Here is a 17840-nt window from a genome sequence, read left to right as displayed (position 1 = left end):
ACATTGAGCTGTTACCTCTCTGACATCCCTTTTGTGTAGAAAATAACAAAATAAATGGAGCCCTTTTCCATTATAAGTACAGTAAAAACAGTGTGGAGTGAAATAGGAACTCGCCCAAAAACTCACACTGAAAAACAACAACAGCAATTTCTCCGGTTACTTGTTTTCAAAAGATCAATAGTTTCATATATCAAATTTTTAATGGGCTTTCATTTTATTGAGTCAGTCATTCACTTCCACATAAAGAAAGAACTTTATATTATTATGATTATAAGCAGCAGTAGTAGTTGTAGCACACTGACGACAAGTATATCGTCTATATCTCAAAAGTCTAAATTTGTTTTGTACTCTCGCAAATCCTTTGTCATCAATATGCTTTCTATATAATTTTGGTATACAGTTACTGGTTTCTCAAACAACGTAGACTCTAGAGGCTGTATGTCCTTAACCTTTTAGAAATGAACACTATGTTTATCCTGGTGTCTGTCTTCTCTATCCGCCCTTTGACTCTTAAATCTACAGACATCACTCCATCCAGAAGCCTTGGAAGTTGTCATCAAGACATACACTGACATTATGGGCGATATCTCAGCTAACTTTCCTGTCACACGCTGACACGTCTTATACTCACTGAGTAGGTCAAAGGCAAGGACAACTAGCCATCAGCCATTTTTTTTCTATCTGCCAGTTCGGCTGAGCAGCTCATCGAGTGTCTCCTACAGCTCTGCTTTGATAAGGGGGGGATGGAGATTCACCAGAAACGGTGTGTCTACTTGATTTAAGTCTTATTGCTCATTTAAGTTACTGGTTTGGAGTTTTGCATCCTTACATAATTGCCTCTCTTATCTAAAGACACATAAAAGGGTAGTGACCTTCATGTTTAAGTAGTTTTTTGGTCCTTCTGCTCTGGAGCCTTCTGCTTCTCTCACAGATTGTGTCAGAATGCAGACACACACAAATAAGTTAATGTCTCTCCTCTCATTCATTATTGATGAGAGGCACTCTGAGTTTTTCCACAGCTTCTCCTTCTCCATTCTCTCAATTTGCTTTCACCTGGCTATGCAACAAATTTGCGTTGGAGAGTGTTTGACCTCATGTTGTTGTGCGTATATTATTGTACCAACATTGTAAAAGATAAATATACTGAGTGGAGCTGAGCGACAGGTCTGTGTTCAGTGCAGATGTTTTCTGTTCTGTCTCACACTGAAGAGGTACAACAGCTTGATTAAAGAGATGATAAAATACACTTGTAGTCTTAAGAGTCTAAAGACTAAAGTAAAATATTTGTATATATTGCTTTTCTTCAAATGTTTTCAAATGCCCCCGTGGGTTTTGTACTACCTTTCTCTCTCAAATTGGGTCATTCTTATCCTCATCTCTCCGCCGTGTTTTCTTTAATTTCCAGGAGCCTGGTGCCAGTTACCCAGCTGTATGTTAGTGTGGACGCCAGCACCAAAGACAGTCTGAAGAAGATTGACCGGCCACTTTTCAAGGACTTCTGGCCACGCTTCCTGGACAGCCTCAGGGCCCTTGGAGAGAAGGTGAGCTGCCCACTGAGCAGGTTTGGTTTTCAGCCAGGTGGTCAGAGAGATTAATATATTCTAATGTTCACATTTTTAAGATGGGTAAATAATGCAAAAAAACGGTTACAATTGGCTTCACAATCAAATGATAATTTTTAAATTGGGCCACTCTGCATGCACAGCCAACCACCATTCTTCAACAGTTTATCAAACGAAGCAGGGTCGACCTTGGTTGTTTGGTAAAATTCACTCCTCTACAAAACGTTTTTCTAAATAGAGCTATTCACGTTATCTGGTGTAGATTTTCATATCACACTATATATCGCAGAAAACCAAAGTATCATAATGTGTGTATATTATCTATATACAGTATATCAGTATACTGTGACGAGAACAATCATAATTTCTTGGATGTGTTATGTTACCTCTACATTCTGTACAATGACAGTGACAACGACATCACTGTAAATAAGGACTCTGGGATTGTTTTAGTACCTATAAAGCGTTGTGTAGTCTTCTTCTTCTTCTTCTTCTTCTTCTTCTCCTTCTCCTTCTTCTTCTCCTCCTTCTCCTTCTTCTTCTCCTCCTTCTTCTCCTCCTCTCTTCTCCTTCTTCTTCTCCTCCTTCTCCTTCTTCTTCTCCTCCTTCTCCTTCTTCTTCTCCTCCTTCTTCGTCTTCTTCTGTCTCACTGCCCAAACTTCAGAATCTGCATATCTGGAAAAGGAAACTTCCAGAAAATTGATCTGGCAAATGTGTCTGATCACATGAAATCAGTGAAATATAAATCAAAATACAATATATTTTAGTATCTTTTGTGTTTGTCGGTTATACCAGATACATTATTGAGGGAAGCTTCTGACAGCACATTCATTTCATCGACTGAGGGGCCACATGGCATCCTGGGAGTTTTCCAATACGCTGCCAGTTATGAACCCTGCGTTCATATTCAACTGCAGTGCACAATGTTTATCTTGCTATATCATGAAGACAGATGTAGCTAGCAAAAGTATACACATGTTGGTATCCTACATTAAACTCAACTTCAAATTCATCATGAAATAGATAGTTGGAGCCTAAATTAAAGGGATTTCTTTGACAGCTGAAGATTTGATAGCAGGCTGGAGGTGAATTATTAACGACCTTCAGTTTCCAGTTCCTGATTTTACCCACATCATCCTGACATCGTTGTGGCTTTTCTCCTCTAATCGAAATTCTTTTTGTCGTGGTTTGTTGTTCTCTCCGCTCACGGAGAAATGCCCACAGTTTGTCTGCGAGATTGTTTCGTATAAAGTCCTTGATAAGAGTATCTTATTTAAATACTTGTCAGATGCACCAAGAACAAAACAATCAGACTCAAATCTTGGCATGGAGGGAGTTTATTTTTTCTCTGCAGCCTCAGGGGATTGGTGACAGGAAATGTTTTGTTGTTATTAATCTTTGGAATAGAAGAGAAACTTTGTCCATAGTGCTTTAAACTTTCAAACTATTCTGTCTCACCCTGCCATGAAAATATACTGAAGCTCTACAACAATTGAAGGTCTCGACAACACCCTCATTTCTTGGAAAGCCGTGACTAGAAATATGCTGTGTTGATGATTTCAACAGAAGTAATCTCTTATCACCAACTCACTGTCAGATTGTCAGATGTGACAGATTCTTACCTCTTGTGCCGACTCATCTTTTTTGTTTTGAGTGAATCAGAGCAGTCTGATTGAGTCCTCTCAGAAAATGCTGAGATCTCCTCTCTCTATGTACTGGCAGCCAGATGCCAATGAATTATAGACTCTTCAAACCTTTAACACTTTACTCAAGTGGGGAAGGGTGTCTTAGTATTGATTTCTGAACCTTTTAACAGTCCGGCTCTGTCAGAGTGTGTAATGCTGCTGCTGCCACCAGAATGAAAACATACGGTGGTGTTATTCTATTAAATGTGTGATCTGTGTCCATATAACCTTGCAGCAGTTCAGAAAAGTGCGTCCTATAACCTTGCACGCCTTTTCATCATCCGCGAGCAGAGGGAAAGTCCATTATCACAGTCTGCCTTCAGTCACCACACCCTCTGTGTAAATCGATTCTCTCTGTTAGCTTCCTAAAAAGCCAAAGTGGGGAAAAAATGGTGCTTGGGTGCGACGGGGAAAATGACCTTGAGGGAGATCTGGGCTGTGAAGTCTGTGTGAAGAGGGAGCCTCTGTTACACCTCTCTGTAATGGGACCAACTTCCTCTTGATTAATCCTTTTTGCAAACAATGAGCAAATTCATTACCACTCAGTCTGAGGTGTTGGAGACTGCGCTGCTTGAGGCAAATCACTGGCGATGGATCATTGTGCTGTGATTGCATCTCGATCCCCATTTTCACCACATGACAACAAGCAGATATCAGTGTGAGGTAGCAGCAGGAGTGGATACAAGAACCGGAACATCTTTAGAATTAAATGAAACAATAGCCCTGTATTAGATGCTACCATCGTGAAGGAGGATATTTAATTTTCTGTCAGCACTCTTGTCAAGTCAGTGGTAGGTTTTGAGGTCATTACAGTCTGTCTTTCAGTCTTACTCCTGATGGATTTCGCTGTGTCGTGATGGATTTGCATGAGATGATGCTGAAGCAGTCATGATGATTTATGGTCATATCTGCGGCAGAACTTGGTTTGATCCCTGGCATATTCGAGCAAAGTTAAAAATGAAATGGAAAGCACTGGATGTGTTTTAGTGAATATTTTATTAACGCTTTAAATATTAAAGTGAACATTTGCATAACAAACCCTTGAGTCAGTAAAGTTTTATACTTGAAAGACAACAGTACATTAAAAAGACATTTGTGCACATGAGCGTATATGGTTATTTATTTTGTAGATGAATATGGTTATATTTGTCGCAGGAGGTTGCACTTGTGTTTTTGCTTCAGCCAGTGTGACAATATGTTTTTTTGCTGTGTGCAACTTCCCCGTTTCCAAAAATAAACTCTCTGTTCCCCCCCTCCCACCCCCGCTGCCTCCCTGTCTCAGCTCCATATTCCTAAGTCTCCATTTCATGGTGGGCTCTATCTCCATCCCTCCTGAGTGCTTATCCCTCTCTGTTCTCTGTTCGCTCTCCTGTTTTTCCTCCACCTGGCCTCCCTGACAGGGCGCTGGGGGATTGATAGAGCTGTGCCTCAGTGTCAGATTTGGAACAGAGGCAGCTCACCTCCCTGCTTCCACTGGCCAATTATCCCCTTTCCTACTGGGCTGAAAGGACCGAGTGTTACAGATAACCTTCCAGTCAGAGAGGGAGAGACTGAGGAGATGAGGGAAGGGGTGCTCTCTCTCTCTCCGTTCCCATCGTCATTACCTGTTTCTTTTGTTATCGATTTCTCATGTCCCGTGTCCTTATCATCCCCCTTCTTCGAACTTTTTTCCTGATCTTTATTCCTCTTCATCACACTCTCAGTTATCCCTTTCCTCCTGCTATACAGCAACAACAATGGCCTGAATCTGGACCATTGAACTGAGATCAAGGCTTTTTTCAGTACTTTTATATACCCAGGGAAAGTTAGCTGAGCACAGATCAGATATTCTTGGCTCTGACCTTAATCCAAATCTGTATTTTTTTCCTATCAGCCAAAACATAGTGCAATCTAACATATCTTTTATTTATACGTTTGTTTTTATTTACTAAATAAACCATCTTTACATTGCACAAAGAACGCATAGCAGGCCGACATCAACATGCTGAAACCATAAAAACCTGATCACTTGCTGAGAATACTGTTGAGTTTTAATACTTTTGGATGCCCATTAGGATATGTTTGACAGCTGGAGGAATAAACAAAGTATTAGTATTAATAAGGAAATGTCTCTACTGGCCCCTGATCTTTCAGACAAAATTGGGAAATGCTCAACATATGCTGCTCTGCTGCAACCCAGCAGTTGTTGAGCATTAACAAACATGCAGATCTCCCGCTATCTGCTCTGTTATGATTCAGACAGAAAGGAGATGGTTGGCAGGACATCTGTGAGCTGCTGTGTTGCCCGTTGAGGACAGATGTCTGTGACAACTAACTTCCCTGGTCATTTGTTTGTAATCAAAGACAAAAAGGATGAACATTTGAATTTGAATGATTTGATGGCATAACTGTGCTAGCACCTCCACTTCAGAGACGTCATATTTAACTGTTTATTTTTGCAAACAAATTCCAGTTTGAGCTCCATCAAGTGTGTTGTTTTGTTTTGCTCTGATGAGATTTTACAGTTGAGATGATGATCCGACCACCACAGTGAAACCACTTAGTTTATGGCAGAACTCACCGTTATGACTATTTAATTCTGGTTTACAGTGGTGCTCAAAAAACTGAATTCAGTTATAAAGATGAGTCTTTTTCTAAAGTAGAGGGGTTTTCTCAAGGAAAATCTGTACAAAAGTGTTGCACAAACAATGTGATTAACAAATAAATTGGATTTTTTAATCAAATATGATTTAAGTAAAGGACTATAGAAAGTTAGGTCTCCTATACATTCGAGACGCCACACAATATTACTACAACATGTTCCACCGCTCCCTGACACCTGTCTGTCCATCCAGAGACAGAGGACGGTGTACAGACTGACGCTGGTGAAGGCCTGGAACGTGGAGGAGATGCAGGCCTACTCGGAGCTCATCGCTTTGGGCCAGCCGGACTTCGTCGAGGTTAAGGTGGGTTCAGCAGCATGTACGTCGTATCTTCTTGTGTTGCTCGTGTTCTCTGCTGTCACAATATGTTTATGCACTGAGCTAAATGAGCTTCAGCCACTGAGGGACTCAATGATGCACGTCTTCATTTATAGCTGCTCAGTCAGTCGGTGCACTTTGTGTTTACGGTGCTGTTTTTTTTTTTTTATTATCGCCCCTCATCCCCCGATTGCAGAGATAAGAGAGAGCCCTGACCTTTTGAAATCAAATAAAGTTGAGTCAGTTGTGTTCTATTTTAATTTCACTGCAGGGGTGCGAGCTAATTGGTTTGAACAAGTGATCTGCTCATTTGTCCGGCCTCATTCCACCTCCTACACACACGCACACAAGAGTAAACATGCTGAAACACACCTCATCCATTCCCTTGTGTGTCCCAACACACGCCTCCCTCATCCTGAACATACTGCTATAGAGGCAAAAGAGGAGAAAGGCTTCCCACAGGCAGAGTTGGCATTCATGAAGCACCGTCTCCAAGGGAATGCCTCCCCACATCCTCTCATTCAGAATCCGGAACACATCTCATTCTTGTGCTACCTGCTAACACAGTTCCATCACTGACCAGTCTCCACTGGGATCCCACTGCTCACAGCTAATACTTTCTTTAACCTCCATTTTTCAAGGAGAGCTTTACATAGCTAAACAGTCTCTTTCTGTGCGAATGTGTATGTTCTGTGTAGCTGCTCACAGAGCCTCACCTGGGAACTGCCCATTCAAACACACTTATGTGTTGGCCAGCAGCAGAAATGAGTATTCAAGGATAAATCTCCTTATTGAAGGACACCTAAACCGTGGATAATGAGGGAGATTTTACAGATAAAGAGCACTGATTCATTAAAATTTTACTGAATATATGAATTTAACAAGGAAACATTTTTCTTCTTTCTTAAGCAGCAGGCACAACCTGTTTTTCCTTCCTCTCTCTGTACTATTTTCCCTCTGGTGCTGCGGAATGGTGCTGATGATGCAGAAATAAGTTTTACACCCCACACACACACACACACACACACACACATTCGCAGAAGAATTAGTTACGACCCAACTTACTTTGGTGAAAATGTGCATACGGGACTACTGGAAGTAATAATGTTGTTGCTTGAGCAGTCTATTGATTTAGGTGTTAACTGTGAACAAGGAGGCAGACTGATGAAAATAAACACAATCATCTAAAGTGAGTGAAGCCCATTTGAGCTCACAGTTCACACTGATAGAAATAAGAAAATCATCAGATCAGGGTGACAAGTTTAACTGTTAACACTGTTTAATGACATTTGGTGACCATTTACTCCTGCATGGTATAAGGACTAATTAGTTTTTGCTATAGATTTGACATCACTTGTGCACTTGAATTACCAAATCGGCACTTTTATCCTATGATTCCCAACCGCTGTGTTGATATGCAACATTTTCTGTATCTAAAATATTACATTTGAAGCGAGTTACTAGTCTGCATACAAGCAAACGATAGAAATGATGGTGTAGGTTCAGAAACACACAAGGATTGTGCAGAGATCAGATTCAAACAGCCAGCAGTCCTTGTCAGGCCTGAAATATAATCAGTTCACTCTCTCCAAAGAGCTTATTTCCTCTTAGTAACTCTCTTAGCATATTAATTACTTTGTCCTTTATTCTATAATTTGTGGCCTGGTCTTTGTCTCTCATGTCTCTGCACTGTTGTGTCGTGACTCGTGACACACCCATCCTCAACTCGACTCTCTCAACTTTCCTCCATTCTTTCTCTCTGTCTCTTTCGCTTCTTCTCCTTGTGATCTGATTCTTTCTTGTACTCGAACTTGTCATGTGTTGTAAATGTCAAGGCATTTTTTTTTTTTAAAGCATTTTGTGCCATCTGCGCAAAAATGGATTCGACCCAGCTGTGTGACAATTAAATGTTCCCCGTCTTCTTCTCCTCGCTCTCTTTCCTCTACATTAAGCTAATCTTGTCTACTTACATGCTGTGTTTTATCGCTACTTGAGTAATCAACAACTGGCTTTATGATGAGGTTTATAATGTTAATGGGTGAGAAACACACACTGAATCTTAAGTTGCTCCCCTGAGACGTGGCTGGCAGTTCTATTAAAGATTTTTTCGTAGGAGCGTGCATTGATCCACTGCTACGTGGCATTTCACCACATCAGAGAGAGCACAACACTAACAAGACAGCGGGGAGCATTGGATCGGGCAGGTAATATGGCTACCCATCAAATGTAGCTTTACACAGGAGCTAAGATGTTAATATAATTAAGCTGCACTCACATTTTCCCACTTTGTTCGTGTGCGGCTTCCTTTCATCCCACAACGAGAGAAGCAGAGAACAAAATCAAAACAGATCAATTCTTGGCATTTTTCTTACGCTGTGGGGGGAATGAAGACGGGTAACAACAAGCACACACACACGCGCACAAAAACCCTCTAAACACCTTTATGGTCGATCAATGGATTCAACAGTATGATAATCAGCTAATTGCATGTCATTTATCAGTGCCACTAATGATCTGGTTCACCAGTGCAAATACTTGCTGCTTCTTTGTTTTTACATCAGTGTGAAGTAGAGCTGCAATGACTTATCGGTTAATCCATTAGTCAGTTAAAAGACAATTAATTGCAAAACGTTTTCGATAATCATGAACAGTTTCAGTGTTTGTTTGTTTTTTAGCAGTTTCATCTTGAATATGAGGATTTGCTGCTCTTGTGTGTAATTTATGACGGTAAATGAAAAGTCTTTGGAGTTTTGGACTGTTTTATTTCTTTTTACACTAATCATCAGATTGATCTCTAATGAAAATAATTGTAAAACACTACATAGCAGAGATTACTGTTGGAATATAGAGGTGTGTAATACGTACAGCAGCTTTGACCTTCTTTCATTATTTATAGGCTAAATTGAGAAATAATTTGGAGGATTTGGATTATTAACATTAACATTCATTTCAGCGCTTTCTTACTCAGAATCACATCTGATCAGTTGGTAGAAGTTGTGACGGTGTGTTTAATTTTCATACTTTATTCCCACCTTTGCCCTGGCATTTGTTCAATACTCCCAGTCCACAGTTGAGAATGACTAATGTCCCTGTCTTCATATATTAAGTGTTTAATGTCGTCCAAGTCTGACCTTCAAGACTGTAAAAATCGCAGAAGAATCTTCCTCTAATCCGGACAATCAATTATTTACCCAGTCTCACTGGCGCAGGTAAAGAGGTCGCCGTCAGGGTGATCCCTCCTTCTTTCTTATCTCCTTCTCGTCTTCCCTCCCTAAATTATCTCCCCTGTGTCTCTCTCTTATCTCCTTGCTCCTCACTTTCCTCCTCCTGCCTCCGAGTCGTTTACTGTATCTTCCTTCACTGAACGGCTGAACACCTCTTGCTGCCGAGCCTTGGGCGAGCTATCGACTTCAGCATCATGAGCCCAGTAATTAGTGCGTCCCAGGATGAACTGGTGACAGTGTGATGGAGTGACGTGCTCTTTCATATCACCAGCTCTCAAATCAGCCCTCGCTGCTGACTGATGGGAGACGGGGGGGCGTCACCAACAGGTCTATTTTAAATTTACACCGCCCCCTTCAAATCACCTTCTACAATATCATGATTCTGTACACTTAGATTTGCTGCTTGTGTAAAGGTTTCCTAAAATGTTTAGAGCCCAATCTATAATAATAATCTAGGTTCACTTTTGCTTTGACGGACTGGAAAAATAACTCATATTTGAAGCATAATTTAGGAGGAAAACAACACTGACTGAATACATTTTTTTAATCATTTAATTCTTCTTTTCTTTTTCTGTTTGGGGCCAATAGTAATTCAACTTGGTGTCCTATTTTGACAGTTTTTATCTGTGTAAAAGCAGCCATTAGGAAAGAAAGAAGAAAAACATCAGTGTAACGGGTGATTCCAAACATTAGAGAGGGTATATATTTTCCGTAAACTCTATAATGGAATTACAATGGGGCCTTAAAGACCAAGAGGAATGATAAACCATTGGCAGACATGTTAATCAATACACACAGCTATTAGAGAAGCTGCAGTAATAAAACTGAATCTCAGCTGATGGAAATTAAAGCTTCTATTGTTGTAGATATTTGGGTCTGTAGAGAAAGGACATGAAAGCTCAGCAATTTCAGTCGAAGTGGGACAAATGGAAAGTAAACTAATTAGTTACTATAGAAATTAGTAAGATTTTAAAGGGGTTAGGGAGCTAATGCAGTAATTGCTTAAATGGAGGATGTGTGATGTTTCCATATTTGTGTAGATTAAAATCTTTCTGCTGTGTTTTAGTTTAGCTGGAGTGGAAAGAAAGCTGTACGTCCATAAACGGAAGCAATGATTGAAAGTCAATATTTGTGAGAAAATAAGTATCTGAAAGGACAACAAGACATGTTCTGCTAATGTCTCAGCGGTCACCATGATGGTGAGACTCCGGGGTTTTGGGTTGTCGGGTCAGAATGATCCACTAGAAGAGCTGTAACGTCCCATGGCAGTACTTTTCAAATTCTCTGGAACAGTACTGGACAGAAGAACCATTCATCCTAATTGATATACCCTCTCCTTTCATTTGGTGATCTCCCATAGGTGATTTTATTACGTTGAGATCTGATGACTGCAAACGCCATAGCATATGATTTACACTATTCATCGACCCCCTCGTGCCCTGTGAGTGCTGCCATGGTCACAATGGAGGAGACTTTTCTTATAAAGATTGATAATGGACCCAAACAATGCCAGGAAAAGGCTTCTCATGTAGAGTTTGACCAGCAGTCAATGCACCTACTAAAGATGCCTCGTTTGCGAACAAATCAGTTCGAAGGAACGACTCTTTAACGCGAACGAACTGACCTGATTCCACGTTTCACTTCTCTCTCGTTTGTTCTTTCGTTCTCACAGACGAGTCGCTGTGTTGTTCACTGTTTAGTTATCAGAGTGGTGAAGAGGACTGCGAGCCAGCCAATCGTATGCTGAGGTTAGGACACTGTCGTCGAATTTTAGCCAATGAGAAACAGGAAAGCATAGCAACCGTTTCCATGAAAAAAAACATTTCATTTCGTTCGTAGCTCATCGTTCTCGTTCAGTCAGTCACTCTTGGCTTTACCTTCAATACATGTCAATTTAATGTCAAGGTGAATACACACATTATCCACTGTTGTCTAAAAGTACACATAATCATGAAGTTGCAGCGATGTATTTGCCTTGAACTACAGCGTGATGTTGACCGTTGGCACGATCGTTTGAGAACGAGGAGCTGAGAACTGGAAATTACATGATTCACCGCTAAACAACGTTGTACCAGAAACGCGACTGAATGAACGAACAAATTATATGAACGATGTTTGAACAATTAAATCTACCTCTGGCACCTACATATTGAGTTACTGCTCCTTTTGTTGGAGCGAAGAAGATCTCACTCTTGGTAATTTAGCTGAGATCAGCAGATTTAAAGAATGCATTATCATTATATTTTTCTCTTCTATTGTTCGCGCTTAATCCTTTAATTTACCAACCATCTTTATCGAGGGGGAGAGACACCAGTGTTGTGTGTGTGTGTGTGTGTGTGTGTGTGTGCGTTTGATCAAGATGAAGTGTGGGTCTGTAGAAATGATGTATTGCATGGATGTGTGTGTCCACCGTCGCCGGCAGCAAGATCTTTGTTATTGACCCATTAATTATTAGTCCGTCATCTTATATGGTGCAACACATTGTGCCTACGCAAATTTAGCATCCACTGTCCGACTGTGTGATTTATCATCTCGCTGCTGCATCAATACCACTTACATGCCACTGGACCCTCACTCGGCCAGCAAGGAAATGGATTACTGAAAGAGAGCGAGGGAGAGGAGGGGACTGGGCAAGGGCGTGGATGTACAGAGATAAATGTATTCAAACGCACACTGCTGTATGTTGGGCGCCGTGAGGGGGGCCTCGAGGATCAGCATTTATGATTTCCATAGAAGGCAAAAGACATAGATTATTAGTAAACAGGTGAAAGGACTCTTGCTCTTTCCCTTCGTCTCTTGCACACCCGCTCATAACTTCCTTGATGATACAGCTCATTCACTTCCTCAGTATATCTCACAGATCTTTACCCATCTCCTCCCATTGCCTCCCTCCTCCTGCCCGGCCCATTCCTGGTGATTTATACTGAGTCCTGGATAGTTGATCTTTATTCAGCGGGGGCCTCCAGGCAAGGCTGATAACACCAAGGTCCCCCATCAATTCTGTCCAGCGCCCCTGCCCTGCCTTACCCCCAGCAGCATCCTCACTCTCTCTCTCTCTCTCTCTCCAAATTCAACCTCTAAAGATACGGTTCACTCTCTGTTTGTGTTGGTTCTGTTTGTGCGGGGAATTCACAAGCGGCACTACGAGACATATGTGGTTGGCCGCGGTTCACAAGTGTGACTGCGTATGGACAGGCACATGTGAATGGCACTCCTGAAATAACTGGCCCGATGGGAGAAGGAGATCAGTTGTAAGAATGTTTCTTGTGTAGTCTGCCACAGAGTTTGAGTTTTACTGTCTCCTCAGACAAATCGTTGCTGTCATGGATATAAATTCTGCTCGTGCGATTTAGGGAATTGGCCTCAGTCAACAGATTGTTGCACTTTTGACGTCTGGCTCGGGTGGAACGGTGGAACATCTGGTACTTCATATTCACGAAACATGTCATTTCTTCAGTGGTTAGAACTTTTTGACTTCCTAGAATTCATATTTATGTTATATTCTTAGCAAAAGTCAGAAAAGTGCTCAGTAGGAGGTCTGAAGCTTACGGCTCATCTCTCACCAAACAAGGTGAAACAGTTTTAACCAGCTGAGATTTTCATAATTTAGCACCATTGAATGAAAACTATTTTAAAAAATCACACTGCGGATTAAATGTTTTAAAAGTGGATCCTGCACATTAAATCTGATCAGTGAGTCTTCTCAGGAGATCTCATCAACTGTGCAGTAGACTTTCAACAACCAGAATATAAATACAAAGTTATTTATATAATTGTGGATACTGTGGCTGATAAACTCCAGTAAGATCTTTCCCATGGTTCTTTTTAAATCAACTCAAAATAAAACATTTGAGACATTTACTGTTTCCAGCTTCTTAAGATTTACTTCCTTCCTTTGTCCTTGATGACAGTAAATGGTGTTTTATTCTAATTATCGATTAGTCTGCTGATTTCTTTTCACAGTTTGCGAATGACATTTTTGAGAGTAGCCACAGGAATATGGTTCAGTGTGTACAGCAGGGGTTGATATTGACTGGCTGGCTCCAACAAAGGGCCTGTGCAGCTATCTTTACATTTACAGTGGGGAGCTTCCTGTCTGCTGCTGTTTTTGGCGATCGATCCGTTGCCAGAACGACAGACGGGGAGAATGCCTATATGCCTGATTTAACTTTAAACATGCTCACAATTATTATGTTTCCTCGAACACGCAGACATACACAAAAACACACACAGACAGTGACTCTTGGTTTTCCTCCATGAGATACCTGGGTGAGGATCAGACGTTGTTCCTGGCCAACGGATCAGAGGATTATGGGAGCACAGCTGCTCTCTTGGCTCTTTTGCAGCACATTTATACACAGGTGGTGTGTGTGTGTGTGTGTGTTTGTGTGCGTGCACAGACATTTGTGTGTTTAAAGACTGAAACTCGGTAAGAAATGTTGAAGTGAGTAAAACAACTATGACTTAAATACAGCATATTTGGAGCAGTGGGATGTGGTAGGATGCTGTCACTGAGAATCCCAAACAAGCCATTACTTGGTTAGAGAACAACTGCAGTGCTGCCTGCTCTGTAAGCACACACCATAATATGTAGGCAGTCTTAAGAAAGCCTGTATAATTCAGTTTACCCCTTAAGGAACACCGTTCCAACGTAGGAACACCCTTCACTAAACAAACACCCTTCGTAGAAACGAATAATTTTTTTGCTAATAGTTTTAAGCATCAGATCTTAACAGTATATACTCAATGTTGGAAAGCTGAGACTGTCGTGATTATTTTAAGCCCAAACACAAAGTAAAAAAGTCATTTCCAGACCATGTAATAGCCTTCTAAACTCACCATGACACAACATTAGAAAGAGCCCTCTACCGCAAGAAGCAAGAATGCCTACATACCTTCGGAGTGTTCCCTTTTTCCACAGCTACAACGTCATGCCACAATTTTTTTTTCATAGTTCGCCAAGAGTCCATAGAATGGGAATATCCATGTCATTTTACCCAAAACTAGCTACAAGTGTCGAACAAGCAAGAAACCCCCAGGGTCTTAGCTTTCATTTGAGACCAAGATTATGTTTCTAGGTAAAGGGGTTCTCAAGTTATAAGCCTTTGAATCTCAGTAGGCGCTCTTGGAAAAAAAGGACCCAAGCAAAATGCACAGACATGCCTTTAGAAAAGAAATTGTGAAAAATCAATTTTTTAGTCTTTTGACTTCAAATTTTGAGTGTAGCAAGCTGAGACCTGTGGCTATGGCCTAATTGTGTCTGCTTTGTCCATAGACATACCTGAACCCTTATATCTTAGTCAGTTTATTGACATTTGAATTGGACGGAAACCAAAATGTGGAGATGTGTTCAAACCTCTGTAACTCTGTGTCAGTATGTCATAGAATTACAGTTACACTTCTAGAAAAAACTTGAGGGTGTTACTTTTCCAATGTTACCAAGCTCAAATGTCGTTTTGGAAAAAGAACCTTAAAATGTTCATTAAGAGGTTAAGCCAAACATACTAAAGCGTTTCAAACAAACTCACACACGGACACCATTTCTTGGAAAACGTTTCAGAGACGATCATGCTGCTGTGGTTGATGGTGTACATGCTTCTGCTGTTATGGATATGTTAGAACCGCTTTATTCTTTTATTATTTTACTCTTTCATTAAAAAAAAAAAGTGTGTCCTCAGCTCACATTTGACTAATTATTCCCCTAAATACTCCTGAAATCTTAATTACTCCCCCAAACGTCTCTTCCTTTGTGCCTCTCTGCTCGCTTTCTCTCTTCTTCCAGTTTTTGGAGACTCTGCAGAAGCAACAACATTGAGTCATCCTCTCAGACTCTAAATCAGTTATATCTGCTTCTCTCCTCTAAAATATGTCAGCTGTGCAATTCAGGAGCTCTTCAAATGAGAGCAAAATGTCAACAAAAACATCAGTCTGGGTTTTTAATTGACGCTTGACGCTGAACTGCAATAATGAATGAACTACACAGCAATATGATTATTTAACTTTTTAGGGATTGAAACATAGACATCCAAACACATTTGAATTCATCTGAAATACATCTGAGATGATACGAAAATCCCGTTATGGTTTAGTGCAAAATTGATAAGGTTCAAATGTGTCACAAAACAGCATTATGATGATTCATTGCGGTGCTACAGAGACGCCTCGGCCCACAAATTCTGTTCTCCAGATGGTACAGATCCCAACAAACTCCACAAAACTGTGATTTTCAAAGATTTTTAAGTGAAAGTGGAAAATTATGATGCTAAAACAACATCCCCACTAATCATCAGTTATATTACAATCTTTTATGTGTTGTAAAAGTGATTGCAGATTCATTTCTTTTCCTGTACAGTGTATTGTATTATGATTAATGTGGTTGCTGGTGCAGGTCTTGTGTTGAGGCTGCTGCTCTCCCTTCACCGCTGCCTCACACCTCTCTGCTCTCAGCCCGGCTTGTCAATAGTTCGTCTCTGCCATTGCGAGCTGTTGTTCTCTCTCTCTCTCTCTCCCTCCTCATCACTTGTAACCGCAGCTCAACTTCTCCAGTATTGATCAGAAAACACTCAGCAATCCAGCCTGCTGTTTTGATTGATTTTTTTTTTGTATCCGAGGCCAAATGGTTTTGCACCTCCTACTGCATTTCTCTCACCTGCTGAACAGGAAATTATATGTGAGCTCCCAAAGTTTTAGCAGCTGTTACCATGTATGAAGCCTTTTTCGTCAATCATGTACGCCAGCTTTTGGTAGGATTGCTTGTTTGTGTGTAATATGTTGGGATGAACCTGTAAATAGCCGTACTCGTGTTTTGCCTCTGCTTAGTGCTTAGTACTTCACCACTGATCAGGCAGGCAGACGCATCCAAGAAGCCTGAATTAATTCCTGATGCTCTGGCACCTTGAAACAATCTAGAGTTAGTGCTGCCAGGTGCTACAACTGTGTGTGTGTGTGAATTATAAACACCTCAATTTAATACAGCAGTGACACACTGCATCATAGACATTTGCTAGCTAGAGGCTCGCTAACTGGAATGTCACTGACAGTTTGTTGTCATTCTCATGAAGCTGCTGAAAGTTGGTAGTACAGGAGGAGAATCTCTGTTTTTTTATGGTAGTCTGAGATTCAAATCAGCAACCTGTGATTTAGTCTCACTTCTAGGCTCTGCTTTCCCTTATAGGCATCAGAAATATACAAAGTATAGTGCAACTAAAACGCAAAACAACAATTATGTGTCAGATATCTGGATTTTCATACAACAGTTTATTCCTCAAAATCCGAGCCCATGATCAGATTATATCCGGTGATCCTGTGTGATTAAAAACCTGCAAAAATATGAAATATGAGCATTTTATTTTGTACTTTTTGTACTAAAATTGCCCTTTTTCCATGTGTTGATAAATTGCAAAGCCTGGCTCTCTTCTGTGCTTTGCTTTGCTTCTGATCATGTGCTCATGTGTTTGCAGGGAGTGACGTACTGTGGGGAAAGCTCTGCCAGCAGTCTCACCATGGCTAACGTGCCTTGGCACCAGGAAGTGGTCGCTTTCGTCCAGCAGTTGGCTGACATGTTGCCTCAGTATGAGATTGCCTGCGAGCACGAGCACTCCAACTGTCTGCTCATCGCGCACACCAAGGTAAGAACTCGGCATCGGAGGGTCAAACACGGCTCAGCGTATCATATCCAGAGATATAGAAGATAAATTCATACTTTCAGAGCTCATTTTGTATATATTTATATTTATTTTTTATCGAGGTGAACCAGGAACTGCACAGCTCTAACACTCAATACAATAACCTGACACATGCATGTTCATTAGGTGTTTTGCTTTATGTTTATACGGTGCAACTTACTGGCTGTTGCTGTTTTTGCATGTGAGCATTTCTAAGTAATCATCACGATCAGCGGACCCAGACAGTTGATTCTGCATTAAGCATCCCTTCACACATAATCATGAATAATGTGCACCTGGTGATCCTCTGTGGTTCTGCAGGAGTTCTGCTCGGACACAAACATAAACATCCTTAATCTCCATTTTCTTTCAAAGTGGCTTTTCCAGACGGCCCAATAACTTTCTGCAGGTTCCTAGTTTTTGAATCATTGTTTTGATTTAGTCTTGTTTCATTATTTATCTTATTTCGTCGCCTGTCTGCCTTCCTATAGAAATATGCAACCATCAGAGGGTTTTTATTCTGGCTCACCCCTCCCCAGAACGTACCAGGCAGCGGTGGGTTTCTGCCAAGGCCACTGTCCATCAATAATTAATGAATGATTAATTGCCTTCTTGGCTCTGCCTGGCAGAGTAGAAATTCGAGCCAGCCCAGCTAGTCACCCACACCTCCTGAACACACACACACACACAAAACACACACAAACATAAATGTTGTGCTCGATGTGTTATCACAGTTTATTTAAGC

The 17840-nt window shown here is 40.9% G+C and overlaps 1 protein-coding gene across 1 annotated transcript in view; it reads left to right on the top strand.

Annotated features, from left to right (window-relative positions):
- Window positions 1-17840, top strand: part of tyw1 (tRNA-yW synthesizing protein 1 homolog (S. cerevisiae)) — a 52586-nt gene that overhangs the window by 27225 nt on the left and 7521 nt on the right. Inside the window, 3 exon segments of the mRNA XM_030407336.1 lie at window positions 1406-1541; window positions 6082-6192; window positions 16892-17059. Coding sequence (XP_030263196.1) covers window positions 1406-1541; window positions 6082-6192; window positions 16892-17059 — 415 coding nt within the window.

Source organism: Sparus aurata, chromosome 2, assembly GCF_900880675.1.
Source record: "Sparus aurata chromosome 2, fSpaAur1.1, whole genome shotgun sequence".
In the NCBI taxonomy this organism is placed as follows: Eukaryota; Metazoa; Chordata; class Actinopteri; order Spariformes; family Sparidae; genus Sparus; species Sparus aurata.
This window is presented reverse-complemented; position numbering and strand designations above follow the sequence as displayed.